This window comes from Staurois parvus, unplaced genomic scaffold (genome assembly GCF_062004578.1).
Source record: "Staurois parvus isolate SC_StPar_1 unplaced genomic scaffold, SC_StPar_1.0 ptg000114l, whole genome shotgun sequence".
Lineage (NCBI taxonomy): Eukaryota > Metazoa > Chordata > Amphibia > Anura > Ranidae > Staurois > Staurois parvus.
Window position 1 is genome coordinate 7973219 of NW_028317910.1, and position 17001 is coordinate 7990219.

At 43.3% G+C, this 17001-nt stretch overlaps 1 protein-coding gene across 1 annotated transcript in view; it reads left to right on the top strand.

Moving 5' to 3' along the window:
• CECR2 (CECR2 histone acetyl-lysine reader) overlaps positions 1–17001 on the top strand; it is an 85745-nt gene that overhangs the window by 39911 nt on the left and 28833 nt on the right. The window contains exons 2-11 of the mRNA XM_089671847.1: positions 2918–3012; positions 3432–3615; positions 4182–4315; positions 8423–8506; positions 10021–10076; positions 11036–11202; positions 11288–11371; positions 13670–13805; positions 13966–14095; positions 16591–16634. Of these exons, the coding sequence (XP_089527973.1) occupies positions 2918–3012; positions 3432–3615; positions 4182–4315; positions 8423–8506; positions 10021–10076; positions 11036–11202; positions 11288–11371; positions 13670–13805; positions 13966–14095; positions 16591–16634 (1114 nt within the window). The remainder of the gene's footprint in view (positions 1–2917; positions 3013–3431; positions 3616–4181; positions 4316–8422; positions 8507–10020; positions 10077–11035; positions 11203–11287; positions 11372–13669; positions 13806–13965; positions 14096–16590; positions 16635–17001) is intronic.

Below are 17001 nucleotides of genomic sequence, written 5' to 3' on the forward strand. Positions count from 1 at the left end.
CGCCTCTAGGACTTCTCCAGGGTGTCACCCATCCTCTGGAACTCCCTGCCCCAACCCATCAGATTATCACCTACCCTCCTCTCCTTTAGGCGCACCCTGAAAACCCATCTCTTCAGGGAAGCCTACCCCACACCCTGCTAACTTGCCGACCTCCTCCACTCTTCCTACCATTCCATCCCCCACAGCTATCTCCTCCTGTGCCACCATCCCCTCCCTCCTAGATTGTAAGCTCGAAAGAGCAGGGCCCTCGATCCCCTCATGTTTTGCATTGTATTGGTATTGTTCTGTCACGTTCTGTCCCCCTTTGCAATGTACAGCGCTGAGCGAACTATTGGCGCTTTATAAATACTGTATAATAATAATAATATCCCCAAAATTTCTAAATAAAAAAATGATATAAATAAAGTCTCCAAAAAAGTCCGACAGTGATACACTTGTGTCCAAAATTAAAAGTCATACACTAAATATATCCCAGTGCTGCAAATCTAAGTCCTCAATAGGGAAACCTTCCAAATGGTTCCAAACGTCGAAGTGAACCTCAAAAAAAGAAAAACTAGTGTATTATTCTTAAATAAAAATTAACAGTAATACTCAACATAACCATATGTGCCACTTCACATCATACGTGATCATATACGTGACCAAGTGAACTCAACGTGATATCCGTGCTTGTGAAACACTCTTGTGATCAAAATATCCAAGTGCTGGTACCAGTGTACACTTCTAAAGTGTGAAGACTAATACCCTTACCAGATGGCAAAGAAACCACACTTGAGGGTTGACCAATCAAAATTCACTCTGCTGGTTTCAGGCCAGTATAAAATGGAGTCTAATGCAGGCCATAGACGGGCCATTTATCGTTAATTGTCGGCCGATAAACGAACAATCGGTCGGCGCCAATGCTGCCACCAGTGTCCACGAAAAACGGACGTTTTTCATTGATTTTCCAGCATGACTGATTAAAAATAAATGAGAAGATCTGTGAAAAATGGCCGACTGACTGGCCCCACTAACGGCGTGAATGTCGGTTGATTTTTCGTGCGGACGAAAATTCAGCCGATAAACGACCCGTCTATGGCATGCATGAGTGGTTGGCTCCTGCTGAGTAAGAATGTAGGTGCAAATTGCAGAGATCCAGAACAATCAAACAAAAAATGCAGAAGTGACTGATAGAAGTGTCCTAGACTGACCATAGGTGTCCTGATAAGGGGTGATATATGCAGACGCTTATGGGGCCAAACAGGCAATGTCCTAAGACTTTCATTTGGTGTAGGAGGGACTGTCCCCCCAGTGTCCTGTGGTTGTCCTGGCAGGCGTTGGGGTGACTCCTCACCCGGGTTCAGAAGGCGGAGGCCTCTCTTGTCTCTTCTCCCTTTTGTCTTCCTCTCGGCAGGCAGGCACAATGAGGCTCCATCTCTCCGCAGGCCTTGGCCTTCTGTTGAAAGTCTCCCTTTTATCGGCTCTGCTTTCATGGCCTGTTTGTTTAAATCTGCTGCTTGTAGAGGGGAGGGTTTCCCAATGCATGGCTAATGGGGGCTCTCTACTGCCCCCCCAAAACTCGGTAAAGCAGAAAATACTGTAATATGTACATTGCTCAGCAGTTTACCATCTGCCTTTTTCCACTTCCTATTGTTTTTTGGTATGTCAGGAAAGATCAAGTTTTTTCTGCTTTGATATTTTTGTTTGTTATAGAAACTAGCTAGCAATTACAGTGCAGGTATATCCAGCAATTGTTCCACCTGTTTTAAGTGCCTTGGTTGAAAGTTTGCCCTGAACTATGGGGAGACTGATTTGTAGGTTGCAAAAATGGTGCACATAACCTGACATCACGAGTTTACTGACTTCCCCTAATGCCTAAATATTGATAAAGGTCTGAAAACAGATGCTTATGTAAATTTATGTAAATTATTGTTTCTCTGGCTACAATTATATCAGAGTCATTGTCCTAGCACAAGTATTGAGTCAAGATTATGCTGTATATACACAAAATCATTATGATCTCCATGTTCCCAAGTGTGCCCATGTGCTTTACCCATTATGCTGGATTCTCCATATCTCTGCACTGAATCCTGCATCTGCCCACCTGCAGTTCCCATTATGAGGGATTCCCACCATCCCTGCACTGAGCATCTGTGTCCAAAAAGGAGAGGTTCCCACCACCATCCCTGTGCTGAACTTAGGTCTGCCCACTCATAGTGCCCATTCTGAAGGATTCCCACCAACCCTTTACTCAGTTCCTGGATTTGAACACCTGCTTTGCCCATTATGATGGGTCTCCGCCATGCCTATGCTGTGTTCCCAGATCTGCACACTGCTTGTAACCATTATGATGAGCTCCCACCATCCCTGCTGCATTTATGGAGAATATAACCAGGACACATAAAGGTGAGTAAGGCATATAAGAAGCCAGGGGCTGACTCAGCCCACCATGCTCCATCTAGAAGTAAGTTAGGAATGAGATTTTTTTTTTTTTGTCCAGAAGGGCCCAGCTGAGCTATGTGTACCCCTCTGACATTTCTGTAGCCCATTTTGTGTGGTTTTGCGATGCTAAAAGCATTTGTTCAAACACAGCACAACATGTCTCCAATGCATCCCATGGTGGATTCATACATTACCTCTAGTTGCTGCATGCTTGGCTCCCTGATGGGTGAAGATCTGCCATGATGATTAATGATCTGCTGTCTACAGAATAGTAAATGTCTGCCTTCTGTAACCAGCGGAGAATGTGTCAGAGTGCCACTCCATAGGGATGGTGTTTTAAGAAAAAAAAAAAAATCTGTGCTTCCGTCAAATTTTCACATATTCTCCTTTATTTTCCTGTTTTATCTCACTGGCTCCTCAGAATTTGGTTCTGATTTTGCAGTTAGCTTTGTTCTGTCTCTAGCCTGATCTCTTCCTCTTGTTTCCCATTTTGCAGGAATTGGAAGATGCACTGTATCAAAACGACGTGGAGTTTCTCAGCGAGCTTGTGGCGAGTCTTCTTCAGGGCTGCTACCAGCGCCGTGATATCACGTGAGTGCCATGCATGAATACATTCCTCACAATATACAGCATCAGTGTCTTTTTTCAGAAAAAAAAAATCATATAAAACCTTCGCGTGACATCCAATCAGTGACTTTCCTAGGCTGAGATGATGTCGTCAGTAAGCTGCAGGCATGGAAAGTTTTTGTTTCTTTGCTTGCCTGAAGGGTGTTGAATTTGGTTCTCAATTGGAAAGATTTCAGCAAATGTAATGTAAATGTCCCTTATCTACAGAGACATGAAGGTGTAAAGTCTTGACACTTTCCTCGGAATGAAACTGAATTTTCTGTTTACTGGCTGTAAATTTTTGAAAGTGTTGCAGCTTATACATACATCTGTCTTGGCGATTGTCTTCCATAATCCTTGTACTGCACCTCTCTGATACCCGCGTGTCTTCCTCTTCTTTGCAGGGCTCAGACTTTTCATGTGTACCTGGAGGACATTATTAGCTACCGATGGGAACTAGAGGAGGGGAAACCCAACCCCCTGAGAGGAGTCCATTTCCATGAACTGCCGCTGCGCACCAGGGTGGAGATTCTGCACCGACTCTGTGACTACAGACTGGACGCCGATGATGTATTTGAGCTCCTCAAGGTATCTCTTGCTGTTTTATGGAGTCAAAGCACTACAGTATAGGTGGGAAAATGTGTCAGGAGACATTTTGTCTTTTTTATGCTTCTCTTTGAAAATCATTAAAGCATGCACCTTTAAAGGTCCCAGTTAAGAGTGTTAGGATTTATGAGTTCTTGTTGTGGTTGCCTCTAGCAACACGGTAAGGGAGGGCAAAAAGGGTGGTCTGGTCTATATAGCAACAAACACAGTGCTGTCGTTGATCAATTGGGGGCTTTTGTTCTCCAAGAAAATGGGACCGTAGCCACCAGTAAACTTCCAGCTTGAATTTCTGAAGTGCAAAGTTAGAAATGAAGCAAGGATTCCGACTGGTTGCTTGGGCATTTATAGGCCCCAGTCTGTACCTGTTTTGTAAATATTAGTATCACACAAGGTGTAACCAGCGGTGTCTGCATGCTGCAATTGTCCATGGTACCCAGCTTATTTCCAGTATATTTCCAGGCTGGCAAAAGTTAATGCACATTTGACATCAGTATTTGCCTATTGGATTAGTATAGTCATATCACATGTACTTGTTCTCTGTGTGACAGGGTCTGGATGCGGACAGTCTGCGTGTGGAGCCCCTCGGAGAGGACTCACAGGGGAATCTGTATTGGTATTTTTACGGGACCCGTCTGTACAAGGAGGAACCATCTTGGGAGAAGCGGCAGCGGGCACTGGAAGAGTAAGAAAACATACATTGGTTCTTTACTACTACCACCCTTGTACCTGTATACCCATTATGGACCAGAACAGTTGTTAAATTTCTTCTGAACCTGCTTATTTTGAGATAATGTAGTTATTTTAAAGTTGTTCTAAAGCCTAAACATGTTTTACATTAATGCATTCCTTGACCCCTCAACACCCCCTTTATATCCCAATGCGATCCAGCGCTGTGCACATCTGCGGCTCTACTCTCCCCTCAGTTCTGGGTCTCATAGGTTTTGCTGAGGTAGTGGCAGCCATTGGCTCCCACTGCTGTCATCAAATCTAGTATGAAGGAGCTGGGGGCAGGGCCAAGTCCTGCTGTCTGTAAATGGACACAGCAGAGGGGCTTGGGAGTGAGCCCACATCAGTGCCCCCGTGGGGGCACTGGACAGAGAGTAGGAGCCGGGTGCACTGGAAGGGAACCTGAGAAGAGGTGGATTGGTGCCTCTCTATGCAATTTTATAACAGCGGGTAAGCATAGACATGTTTGTTATTTTAAAGAAAAGAAATTTCCTTTAACCACATTAGGCCTTGTTCACACCATGGTGCAGAGACGTGCGTTGTTCTGCAAGGGCACTATGAATACAAGCATTGTGCCCTGTTCACACCACAACACTGGTATCACCTGCAGATTTTTTTTCTGTTGCAATCTTTTTATTGAGTTTGAAATAAAACATTAATCAAAATGAGTCTTATACATAGGTGACCAGAATCTTATTTCCTCAAAATGAGGGATTCAAGGGACAACAGGGGGGGAGAGGAGGTAATAACACTACAATCAATTCAAGTATAACATCTTCTCTTCCTCCTGGGAGGGTAGAACACTCATATAATCTAGACTATATTCTTTAACCCTGAGCAGAGGTCCGTAATAGAGGCCAAAAAATACACAAATGAAAGAGAGAGAAGAATCTGAAAAGAAAAAGTAGTAAGGAAGGTATACACCCATCTGAGAAGTCTGCCTTGCCATCAACTCGATGATGATGATCCTAAGTGTCTGGTACCTGCAGGATTCCATATTTTTTCAAACAGCAGTTGTTTATCCCGTAGAACACTGACTAGTTTCTCATGTAACATTATCTAGGTTACTTTCTGTTTTAATTAAGGCCAAATCAAGCAGATAGTACAGTCGCTTACTAGAGAGACTGTCATTGCAAACACAAAAGCCATGCTTTTGTGTTTATAAGAGACAGTAGATATTGCTGTGCACAGGGAGCCAGTGCTGGAGGTGGCAGAACGATGTTCCGCCACGTTCCAGCTGAACAAAAGCAGTAGGTCTTATAATTTAGTAATTCCCAAAAACAGTACTAGGTCTTATTTTCAGGGTAGTTCTTATTTTCGGGGAAACAGGGTAGCAGATTGTCTGCAAAAAGTGCGCATTTATGATGTCGGTCCTCACTGATGATCCCTAGTATATTCGGATCCTGACGCATCGCAATAGCGAGGGTCTCTAGCACTATGATGAACCATAAGGGCAACAACAGGTATCCTTGTCTAGTGCCTGAGGAGATGGCAAATGGTGCTAATTTATGGCCTCGCAAAGAGATATGCGCCGTCGGATTGTGATATAGTAAGTGGATAGAGCCCAAGAATTTGGGACTGAAAGTCCATCGTTCCGGTAGCCAAAAGAGGTAGGACCATGAGAGGGAATCGAATGCCTTACGTATATCCAGGGATAGTGACATTACATGTCTATTACCCTTCCCCCATCCCAAGAAAAGTGCAAAAGAGAGATGAGATCGCAACTGCCCAGCGCACTTGATCCAGCGCCTGTCTGTAGCGGAAGGAAACCAACCTGATCAGATTGTATATATTGGTCAAGGAAAGTTAACAATCGATTGGTGTAAATGTTGGTGAATAGTTTTAAATCATTGTTGTTTAAAGAAATAGACCTAAAATTAGCTATATCGCTGGGATCTTTGATGTTTTGGGATGAGCTTTATGAATGCTCTGTTGGAATCAAATACACAACCCTTCCCTGAATGGTGTTAAAATAGTTTGTCAAAGGAGTGGCCAATAGTGATGAGAATTTTTTTTTATAGTATAATGCACTAAAGCCATCTGGTCTAGGAGCTTTACCCACCGGGGCCTGTTTGATGGCTGACAAGACTTTGGTAACTGTAATAGACTGTTCCACGAGCTCTCTGTGTTCCGTCAGCAAGGCCGGAATGGGGAGCTTGAGAGTAGAATCTGGCTTTGCGCGATCGCAGATCCTTTTTCGGGTCTGGTTGTGGTGCATACATTTCGTTCAAACCTGGCGGCATCTATCTGACTACGTAAGTCAACCCAGGGATCCTGTTTGTGAGCCTTAAGTCATGTAGGACCTTTTTTTCTTTTAGTTTAAGAGTTGATATGTAGAAATATATATATATATATATATATATATATATATATATATATATATATATATATATATATATATATATATATATATTAGTGGCTATTTGAATTGGACTGCCACGCACCGTGGCTTTGTGTGCCACCCATGTGCATATGGGTGACGTATGGGCAGAATCATTTAAAGAAAAGTATTCCTTCAGTTGAAATTCTATAGCCAGGCAAGTGACTGGGACGGTGAGGAGCGATTCATTAAGACGCCAGGTATAAGTAGTTGTTGAACTACGGAGGGAGGAGAAGGAGACCAAGACAGGAGAATGGTCTGACCAGGCCGTTTCCAGAATCTGCAGATTTTTTTTTTTTTTTTCTGCGCAGGAATGGTCACTGGAATGAGCATGAAAACTGATGTAAACTTGTCTGTTTTTTTTTTCCATCAGTTTTTTGTGAACAAGGCCTTAAAGTGAAACTAAACTCATCAATTGCACAGCAGAGAAATACAAAACAGCATGTCTCCTAGTAAAACGCACACAGTTAACCCTTTGATCGTCCCAGATGTTAACCCCTTCCTGCCCAATGTCATTAGTACAGTGTCAGTGCTTTTTATTAGCACTGGTCACTGTATTGGTGCCACTGAGGATGTCAGTGGCAGTTAGTTCCCACCCAGTGTCAGAATGCCCGCTGCAGTCCTGTTATAAGTTACTGATCACCGCAATTACTAGTATAAAAAAAAAATTCTATTTATCGCATCTACAAATGGCGGTATATCTTTCATGTAAACCATGTAATTTACACATATTGAGATTTTTTTTTTTTTTTTTTATAGCAAAGACATGTCGCAGAGTACATTTTGTCCTAAATTTATGAAGATAATAGATTTTTAAAATGTTATTGGATATGTTTTATAGCAAAAAGAAAAACGGACATACATTTCATTTGGGTGCAGCGTTGCATGACCGCGCAATTTGTCACTTAAAGTAACACAGCGCTGTATCACAAAAAAATTACCTGGTCAGGAAGGGGGGTAAAGCCTGTGGAGGGCAAATGGTTAAAAAATACTTTTTTAATTTTAAAAAAAGTTTCATTTCTTTCTGGTCTATGCAAATCAGAGTTCTACATATAAATTAAATTGTAAATACAATGAAGCAGTACACTGATACATTGTATTTAATCTGTGACACTTGTAGACTTTTTACTCAAGTGAGGCTATACTTTGTCAGCTTCTCCTGCTGTGTAATACAAAGCAAATCCTAGCTGAGAAAGAGGGACTTTACATCCTAAAAACTTTTTACCATTGGGGCAAAAAGGGATTAGAAATCAAAATTTAAAAAAATGACAGTTGTCACTGAAATAGGAATCGAGAGAAAATCTTTCAGTAGGGATATCTGGGCTGATAACAGCTGTCCCCTCACTTTGGGAGAGATTTCATCTCACTTTCTGTTGTATCTCTATAGAACAGGAAGTAAATACAAATCTCCCCAGTTAGATGGTAATAGATAAAATAGGTCTTTTAACCTTTTTATACTTTATCCAAAACTAAAAATATACTTAGAGGCAACTAGCCCCTTTTTCTGTGGTTGCAGAGACTATCAGTGTGGGTCTCAATCCCTCTGCCAGTCCTGTTGGACTTTTATGTGACCATTTTCTGGGGGTCAGAGCAATGGAGTGTTTGTCTCCTATAGTGCAGTCGTAGGTTCCCCTTCTCCTGGTATGATGTGTAAATGTACTGATCACGTTATCATGGTTTCAGAGCCGCTGCCATACCAGAGAAGCCTGTGCGGAAGAGAGGGCGTCCTCCCAAGAAGAAGAAGCTGCTGGAACAAGCTGCGATCTGGTGAGTGATGGGGGGGTATCTCCTTAGGAGGAACAATGGTCCTATAAAGATGTTGTTAACCATGGCAACCAGGCTTCACCTTTTTGTCAGATTAAAGGAAACCTGTACTGAGAGTAGTACCTAAACTACCTGAAAATTCTTATTGCTTGGCTGTCTGCATCTTCCCTAAGTCACCGATCCATATTAAAGGCAGATGGTAAAGTTGGAAATCCTTCTCTTCATGCTTGTTCCAGGTCATTGACTCAGAGGGTCAGCATAATAGCCAGGCAACTAGCATTTTACAGCTGCTCCGCAATGGCAGTTCCTATTTTGTCATATGACCGTTTATCCCTAATCCATACACTTGACACCATCTCTCCCCTTAAGAATTAATCCTAAAATTAAAACTCTTGTTCTGCCTACATTAGCCCAAGTTCAGGGACTTGCTGCCAACCCAGGTGGATGCTTCATACACACAGCTTCAAAGTGGATCCCCAGTACCTCCCCAATGTATGGTGTGGGACCTGTGGGTCCGCTTTGTTGTGTTGGTATTGTTTGTGGGTGTGACCTAGAGCTGTCTACATGTGTATTCCCTCCTGTTGTACTAGCTACCCCCTTGATTAGCTGTTCTACCTCTTTGCCTCAAGTCCTCTCCCCAATCTCTGCTGAGATCACCACCCCATGTCTGCCCTGACTGTTTAGCCCAGCATGGAGTGGTTGCGATTGGCTGTTGATGTAATTGATGTCACATTTCTGCTACACCGCTAACCCAGCAATTTCCTTCCATGGGCTCATGAGTTTTAGGCAAAAGGTTGACAAGAAATCTTATTTATTTTCCCTAACCAATTCAAAGTGCAAATAAAGTGAAACTCCAGCCCAACACTAACTGTACTTAAAAATGTTCCCTTCCTGCTATCTATCCTGCCTAACTTCTGTAAAAAGATGTGTATACTTAAAGTGAATCTTCACCCTAAATGACATTTTGTGCTGGCTCGTGCTCTCCACCCCTTACTGAGAAAACCCTGCAGCAAATCCTCACATGCACTAGGTTTGTGGCCATCTGCACACGCATGGCTATTCCTACGCATGTACAAGGATTGGCAACTGAGAAGCCTGAAAACTTTCGTCTTTGCTTGCAGATGCATTGACAGGCTCTGACATAGCCTGCAGTTCTGGCTCAGGTAGCTCTTAATAGTGGCTGTAAGTTCCAGGAGCTGTGACTTCACCCATAAGCTCCCATGGCCCAGTTGTGGTCTGTGCACCCTCCTCTCCCCTGCAGCAGCCACTCACTGACACAGGAGCCAGAGCCACAGCCACAAAATCACGTGACCGTACCAAAGCAACCTAAAAATAGGTAAGTATACAAATTTTTTTTTTGTTTTTTTTTTACTACACAGGATAGGTGGCAGGAGGGGGATTTTTAAGAACTTAAACTTGAATTTTGCTTTTCCTAAGGAGTCAGCCATGACCTGGGTGTTTTTAAATTGTTTTTGCACCTAAAGTCCAACTTTAATAACATAACTGTTCTATTCCAGTGATAAGCCAGAACTGACAGCTCCAGCAGTGTTGGAAATAGAACCACCCAGGAACGGTAAGATACTTTTTATCATCTTGCCTCTCTGCCTCTGATATCTGAATGAATCACTTCTGAAAAGCTTTCCTGACACTAAGAGAGAAATGGTGACAGGGGAGGGACCTTCAGCAGATTGACAGCCTCCAGGGTTATTCCTGTGAGCTGTGTGGAGGGGAGTGTGTCTCTTCCCTCCAAACAGCTCTCAGAGCTCACCTCACTGAGCTCTTCTGTGTGTAACTTCAGCTCTCTGCCCCCTTTTTTCTGAACTTTAGACAAGCTTATAAATTCAGTATGGATGTAGAGAAGACTACAGATAGACAGGTACTACTTATGTGGGAGGATTTATTTCATCTCTGTGTATCATCTGAGGATAGTCCCTTTTACTGGGTATATGTAAGGGTTTAAAATCACTTTAAGGAGACAATGGGGTGGATTTTAGTAAAACTGCAGAATGCAAAAACTGGAGCAGCTGTGCATGGCAGCCAATCAGCTTCCAACTTTAGCTTGTTCAATTTAAAAAAGGAAAAAAAAAACCTGGAAGCTGACTGGCTCCCCTGCACAGTTGCACCAGATCTTCCACTCTCCAGTTTTAGTAAATCAACCCCATTGTGTTGGGGAACTTTACCCTCCTTCGTGAATGAGCATTTGGAAAAAGATCCATTAGTTCTGTTATTGGGTGGAGCTAGTTGGCATATTCAAATTGAAAGCATTTGGTGATTTTTGCAGCTTCTTAAAGCAATTTCTTATTTTTTAAGTGGAATTTTTTATTTTGATGGGAACAATTTTCTTTCACTTCCTGCGAAGTGAGCAGAATTTCTACCATGGGGACGTATCAATAAAAAAAATGACACTTCATTCCATGAAAAGGTTTTTTAGTTCTGCGTTGCAGTTTATTATAAGACAAAGAATTTTCTCTGCTCATCAGCCTTGTCACTGTAACATTTTTCCCTGGTTTTGGATTTTGTCTGTTTTCTCAGCCAGCTCCCCCGGTGAGGGATCCTGGTGTCTACTCTGCCAGACGGAGGAGGAATGGAGGGAGCTGACAGAGAGCTTCCGGGACAAGGTTTCCCCAAAAGAGCGACACCTGTATAAGATTCTGAGCGAAGAATTCCTCCCGGAGATCTGCAGTATGATATCTCAGAGGGTGAGAAGAGGAAATAGCTGGGTGATGGGGATATTGTCTCGCAAGAAAGAGAGGGGCTGCTTACTAACATTTCTGTTTAATCCAGGACACAAAGGTCCAGAAAGAGCAGAGTCATTTCACCTGTAGGAGGATATCAGAACACCCCGGGTTTGGAGCTTTTCAGCCAGAGGTGGGTACCCATGGTATATGTCAGAGCTATAGAGGAGAGTAACTGCAGGGGTGAGTGGCAATTTACTAATGAAAAAGAAATGGTTTGAAGGTGTGGGTGCTCCCTCTGCTGGACACTGTAATTATCTGTTTAAAACACAAATCTTTTTGTTAGAGTGATCCATTCACATTAGAAATTATAATACTCTTAATGTCCTCCCACAGTCACACACTAAACGTGTTCATGAACTTAATGTGTTGAAAGCAGAAAAAATGGGCATCACAGTTTGTGTACTGAGCAGTGTAGCCTCAAATTGGTCATGGTGCCCATGCTGACCCTTGTCCACAGCCAAAAGTGCCTACAATGGCCATATGAGCATCAAAACTGGATCATTGAGCAATGGAAGAAGGTGCCCTGGAGCAGACTTTTTGCATATGATGTGGTCTTATCCAGCAACTGCTGGACATTGGAGGCAGGTTATAGATATACTATCAGCTGTATTACATTTACCCTGGAGGTGTGCTTGCCGGGGTGGTGGAGAATGAGGCTTGCTCCAGATATATTAGGATTCTTTTACGGAAGATGTTGTTTTTAACAGGAAAGCAAATTGTGCTTGAGTGGATGCAACACATACCCCCTTCAAAGGGGTGAATCAAATGCTTCCATATAAAAGAGTAATATAAGCATGTAGGGGAGCCTCTCAGAAATACCATAACATTTTGGACATATGGGTTAATTCGTGCTTACTTACAATAGGAATGAATGTGACCGGAACAGTTTAACATAAACCTCTTTGAGGAATAGGGTATAGACAAGATGGATTAATTGAAATGGATATGTATATATGCACAATGTGTTGTGATTAGGGTTGATAGTGTGTGGTGGGTGAAGGCAACCTAATTGTTGGGTTCTATTATGGCTTATTATTATTACATCGAGTTTATATAGCACCAAAGGGTTTGCTCAGCTCTGCACAATAGAGGGGGGGACAATACATGAAACAGTACAGCAACAACAAACAGCACACGAGGGGTTATTGAATTAGTTTGCATTGGATGGGTACTTTTCGAGGACCTAACCTTTAATGTGATATCTCAACGTGATATGTTTATTTATTGATGTAAACTTAAGCAATAAAAAATATTGAGAAAAAAAGGTGGCCTGGTCTGATAAATCACGTTGTCTTTTATATCATGTGGATGGCCGGCTGCATGTATGTTGCTTACCTTGGGGAAGAGATGGCACCAAGAGGCAGTTTGGGATGAAGGCAAGCTGGCAGAGGCAGTGTGATGCTTTGGGCAACATTCTGCTGGGAAATCTTGGGTCCTGCCATTCTGATGTGGATGTTACATGACACGTACCATCTATCTAAACATTGCTGCTGACCAAGTACACCCCTTCATGGAAACAGTATTCCCTGATGACAGTGGCCTCTTTCAGCAGGACAATGCACTGTGCCACACTGCAAAATTGGTTTTAGAGTGGTTAGAGGTGTCAACTTGGCCTCCAGATTTTCCAGATCTCATTCCAGTCAAGCATTTGTGGGATGTGCTGGAAAAAGTCCTATCCATGGAGACCCAACCTTTAAACTTACAGGATGTAAAGGATCTACTGATGACTTGGTGCCAGATACCAGAGCATACCTTCAGAGCTCTAGTAGAGGCAATGCCTCGATGGGTCAGGGCTGTTTTGGCTGCAAAAGTGGGACTCTCTCAGTATTAGGTGGGTAGTCAAAATGTATCAATGTATACTGCAGTGCAATACAGAGATCAAAGAGCCAGTCACATCAGCCTTTGCAACCCTCCCCCCATTAGGGTGCGTTTTTATATTTGTACCTACATTCAGGTGGTTGAGCCATAGCTTTACCACTCACCTTAAAATAACATTGCAGCCAGAGGCAACTGTACCAAATTTTATACCCCATGTCATTTTTGGTGGGCAGTAGCGCCACCAAATGTGACCCATTCAAGTGAATGGGGCTGCATCAAAACCCTCCTGCAGCCACAAGTAATGAATGCGGTTGCAGCATGATGCTGTGGCTTTTTAGGGGTAAAAGAGGCAGTGAGGCTGTGACATATCTATCCATCTATCTACCAACTGCCATGGATCATTTTTCAGAGGGTGGTGAAAACCATAGAAAATGTAAACAAGCCCTTTGGTGACATATACACCTGAGCAGAGTGATTTTATTATTTTTACACATGTATACAAGTATGTATTTCAAACGGAAAAAAAAATTTTTAATGGTATATTTAACAAATATTATTTTAGCACTTTATTACTTGGGGCCCTGTTTAAAGCATTCTTTGTGCCCTGCAGGAGGTGGATGGGTCCCAAGTGCAGGAGGAAGAGGAGGAGCGGCAGCTGTTGCTGGTAATGCAGAGGAAGGAACAGGAACTGCTACAGAAGGAGGAAAGGAAGAGAGCATTGGCGAACAAAGTCCGATCTGTGGAAGGTGAGTGATCAGGTCCGGATTCTGTTACATTTATGTTTTTGTCAGTTTTCCTGGGATGTTGCGACGATCAGGCCATGGTAGGGATGCCTAGAGCTCTCTCTTGTTGCAACGTTTTATTTTTGGCCCTGAAATAAATGTTGCCTGTTTTTGGTGTGTGCAGAGCGGGCAAGAAGACGAAAGCTGCGAGAGGAGCGAGCTTGGCTGTTATCGCAGGGCAAAGAATTACCTCCAGAACTAACTCACCTGGAGCCCAACTCCCCGCTACGTGAGGACTACAGAGTCCCTGATCTGTGAGTGTCTCATCACTTATGTTTTATGTTCCTGATTTCATTTTGTTTGATCTCCAGTAAGAAAAATTAGGGCTGGTTCACACTTGTGCAGGTAAAAACTCATATGGAAGCACTTGTGTTTACCTGAATTTTTATTTGTGTTTTTCAAACTCCTAATAGGAGTGTCAATAAAGCAGTGGATAGTGTCGTGCCCCTGAAGTCTCACTTTTGAGACGGAGAAAGGGAATGCAGAAACATTCCCCGCTCTCTCTATAGCCTTAGCTGCACTGCAGATGAATAAACAGGTGACCGAGGTTCCTATTCATTCATAAACTGAAGCATAGTAAACACAATATACTATGCTTCAGTTATGAATAAACAGTCAGTGCCCTACCCCTGCTCTTCATCCTGACACATTCCCCGCAGCAGCCGGCAGGAGAGGAGGGAAGTCAGCAGTGCTGCAGGGGGATGAGATTTGGGGGGGGGGGGCACAGAACAGGGGGAATCTGATGGACAGTCAGGGGTAATCAGTGTGGCAGGGGGCAAATTACAAGCTCCAATCTCCCTGTATGGGTCTCAAAGCTGCAGGAGGGAGAGGAGACGCAGCTTTCAGCTGCTTCATGGAGAGCCAGACAGGGAGATCAGCAGTTGCAATTGCTCCCTTCCACACTGATCACCCTGACTGTCCAATTCCCCCTGCTGCTGGTGTTTCCTGTGCGTTTTGGCACAGCTCACTTGGGGAGCAGTGTGAAATCTCCAGCAGTGTTGCAGATTTCCACATCGCAGGCAACAAGTGTGAATGGGGTACATAGAAAAGCATTCTTTTCTGTGTGCCCTTGCAGAGAGAAGCGTTTATTCTTCAGAAAAATGCATCTCTCTGCTATAGCGTGCACAGGCCCTCATTCTTTCATAGATTGCTTACAGCCCCAAAACTAGTATTTGTTGTTATTGCACCAACAGTTCATTCAGCACTTTACATAGTGAAGGGTGACAGTACAGTTACAATACAAATAAATACAAGAGGGTTAGAAGGGCCCTGCTCGTGAAAACTTACAATCTAAAAGTGAGTATCAAGTGATAAACATGGTAATAATTGTACAGTATAAACCGATAAAGAGGTAGAAGTGCAGTCTTTAGATGGAAGGAGGATAGGTTTCCCTGAAGAGTTTTTCTAGAAATGACTCGAGGACAGAGTAGGAGATGGCATTGCAGGTTGGGGTAAGTAGTTCTAGAGGATGGGGGAGGCTCTGGAGAAATCCTGGAGCGGAGCATGGGAAAAGTTGAAAAGGGAGCTAGAGAGGAAGGGGTCTTGGGAGAAGTGGAGAGAATGGTTTGGGTGATATTTTGAGAAGAGGTTGATGCATTCAGTCTAGGTTAACTGAACTCTGCCTCTTCCAGCTCCAGCTGCCTCTCAGATTTCTCTCAGAAACTGGTTGTAGTGGTGTGCTCCCTCTGTCATTCCCTCCACTGGCTCCCGATTGCCCAACGCATTAAATTCAAACTACTAACACAGAGATACAAAGCCATTCATAATGCTGCCCCAAACTACCTCACCGACCTGATACCCAAATAACTCCCTACCCGTAATCTTTGCTCCTCACTTTCTAGCTCCCTGGTCTCCACCTCCCACGCCCGACTGCAGGACTTCTCCAGGACTTCCCCCATCCTCTGGAACTCACTACCCCAATCCATCAGACTGTCGCCTACCCTCCTCACGTTTAGGCGCACCCTGAAAACCCATCTCTTCAGGGAAGCCTACCCTGCCCTCACCTAATAGCCGATCTCCTCCTACCACTCCATCCCCCACAGCCACTTCATCCTGTACCACTATCCCCTCCCTCCTAGATTGTAAGCTCGAAAGAGCAGGGCCCTTGAACCTCTCGTGTTTTGTTTTGTTACTGTATTGTCTCATGTTCTGTCCCCCACTATAATGTGCAGCGCTGAGCAAACCTTTTAGCGCTATATAAATACTGTATAATAATAATACTGTATGTAGAACTCCAAGTAATGGTAAACTTTGTGGACTCTGGATTGATTTTCCATGCAATAGATAGAGCAGGCAAGCGGTCAGTGAGAAAAAGCTGCTGGAAAGCTTCCAAAATTTCCAATGCTGTGGACAGCATCAATAAAGGAATTAAAGTAGAACTATATTTCTCTCCACTCTAACAATGCGGTGTCCAGGAGCTCCTTGCTGGCCACTGACCTTCTCAGCTTCTTCCAGGTTTTGATCTTTGGCTGGGATGAGATGATATCAGTTCATTCATCTTGGTAGATGCCGAAATTGTACACTGAGCTGCATGAGCATGATGGCTATGAATGCTGTAATCCAGAAGAGACCTAGTATGTCTCTTATTAAAAAGCCTGCCTGTTTGCATTTTTCTAAATGTAAAGTTCTGCTTTTATTAGCCAACAATTGTTTTACCAAAAGTTGCAAAGGTTCTTTTTATGATTGACAGGTTCACTTTAACGTTTGCTGCACTGTTCACATTTTCTCCATCTTTCTTTTCTCTATTCAGGCTGAGCTTTGAACTTGATGACCATTATACAGCCATGTACAAAGGTGAGGGTGCCTTGTCAGCTATTTTAATAATTAAAGGAGAGCCCTACGTTTTGCTACAGAGTAATTATTCAATGTTGCAAAAAGCTAATGTGCATTTAATATTTTTTTGCAACTGCCATCAGTGGATCATGGGTGCAATGTTCTAACTACTACAGACTATTCCTCCAGCTCAGGTCTGTACAGAGGTACAGACCTTCAGCTTTGGAGCTGGAGAAAATACCAATGGACTACCAGTGTGGTGATGTCACAGCATTTGTGTTGCATTAATAACTACAGTCCCTCTGCCACAGTAGCAGATGAGACTAGTAGTTTGTCCATTCAGAGAGTGAATGATGCAGTGGTGCAGGGAGCCAGAGGGGGGAGAAGA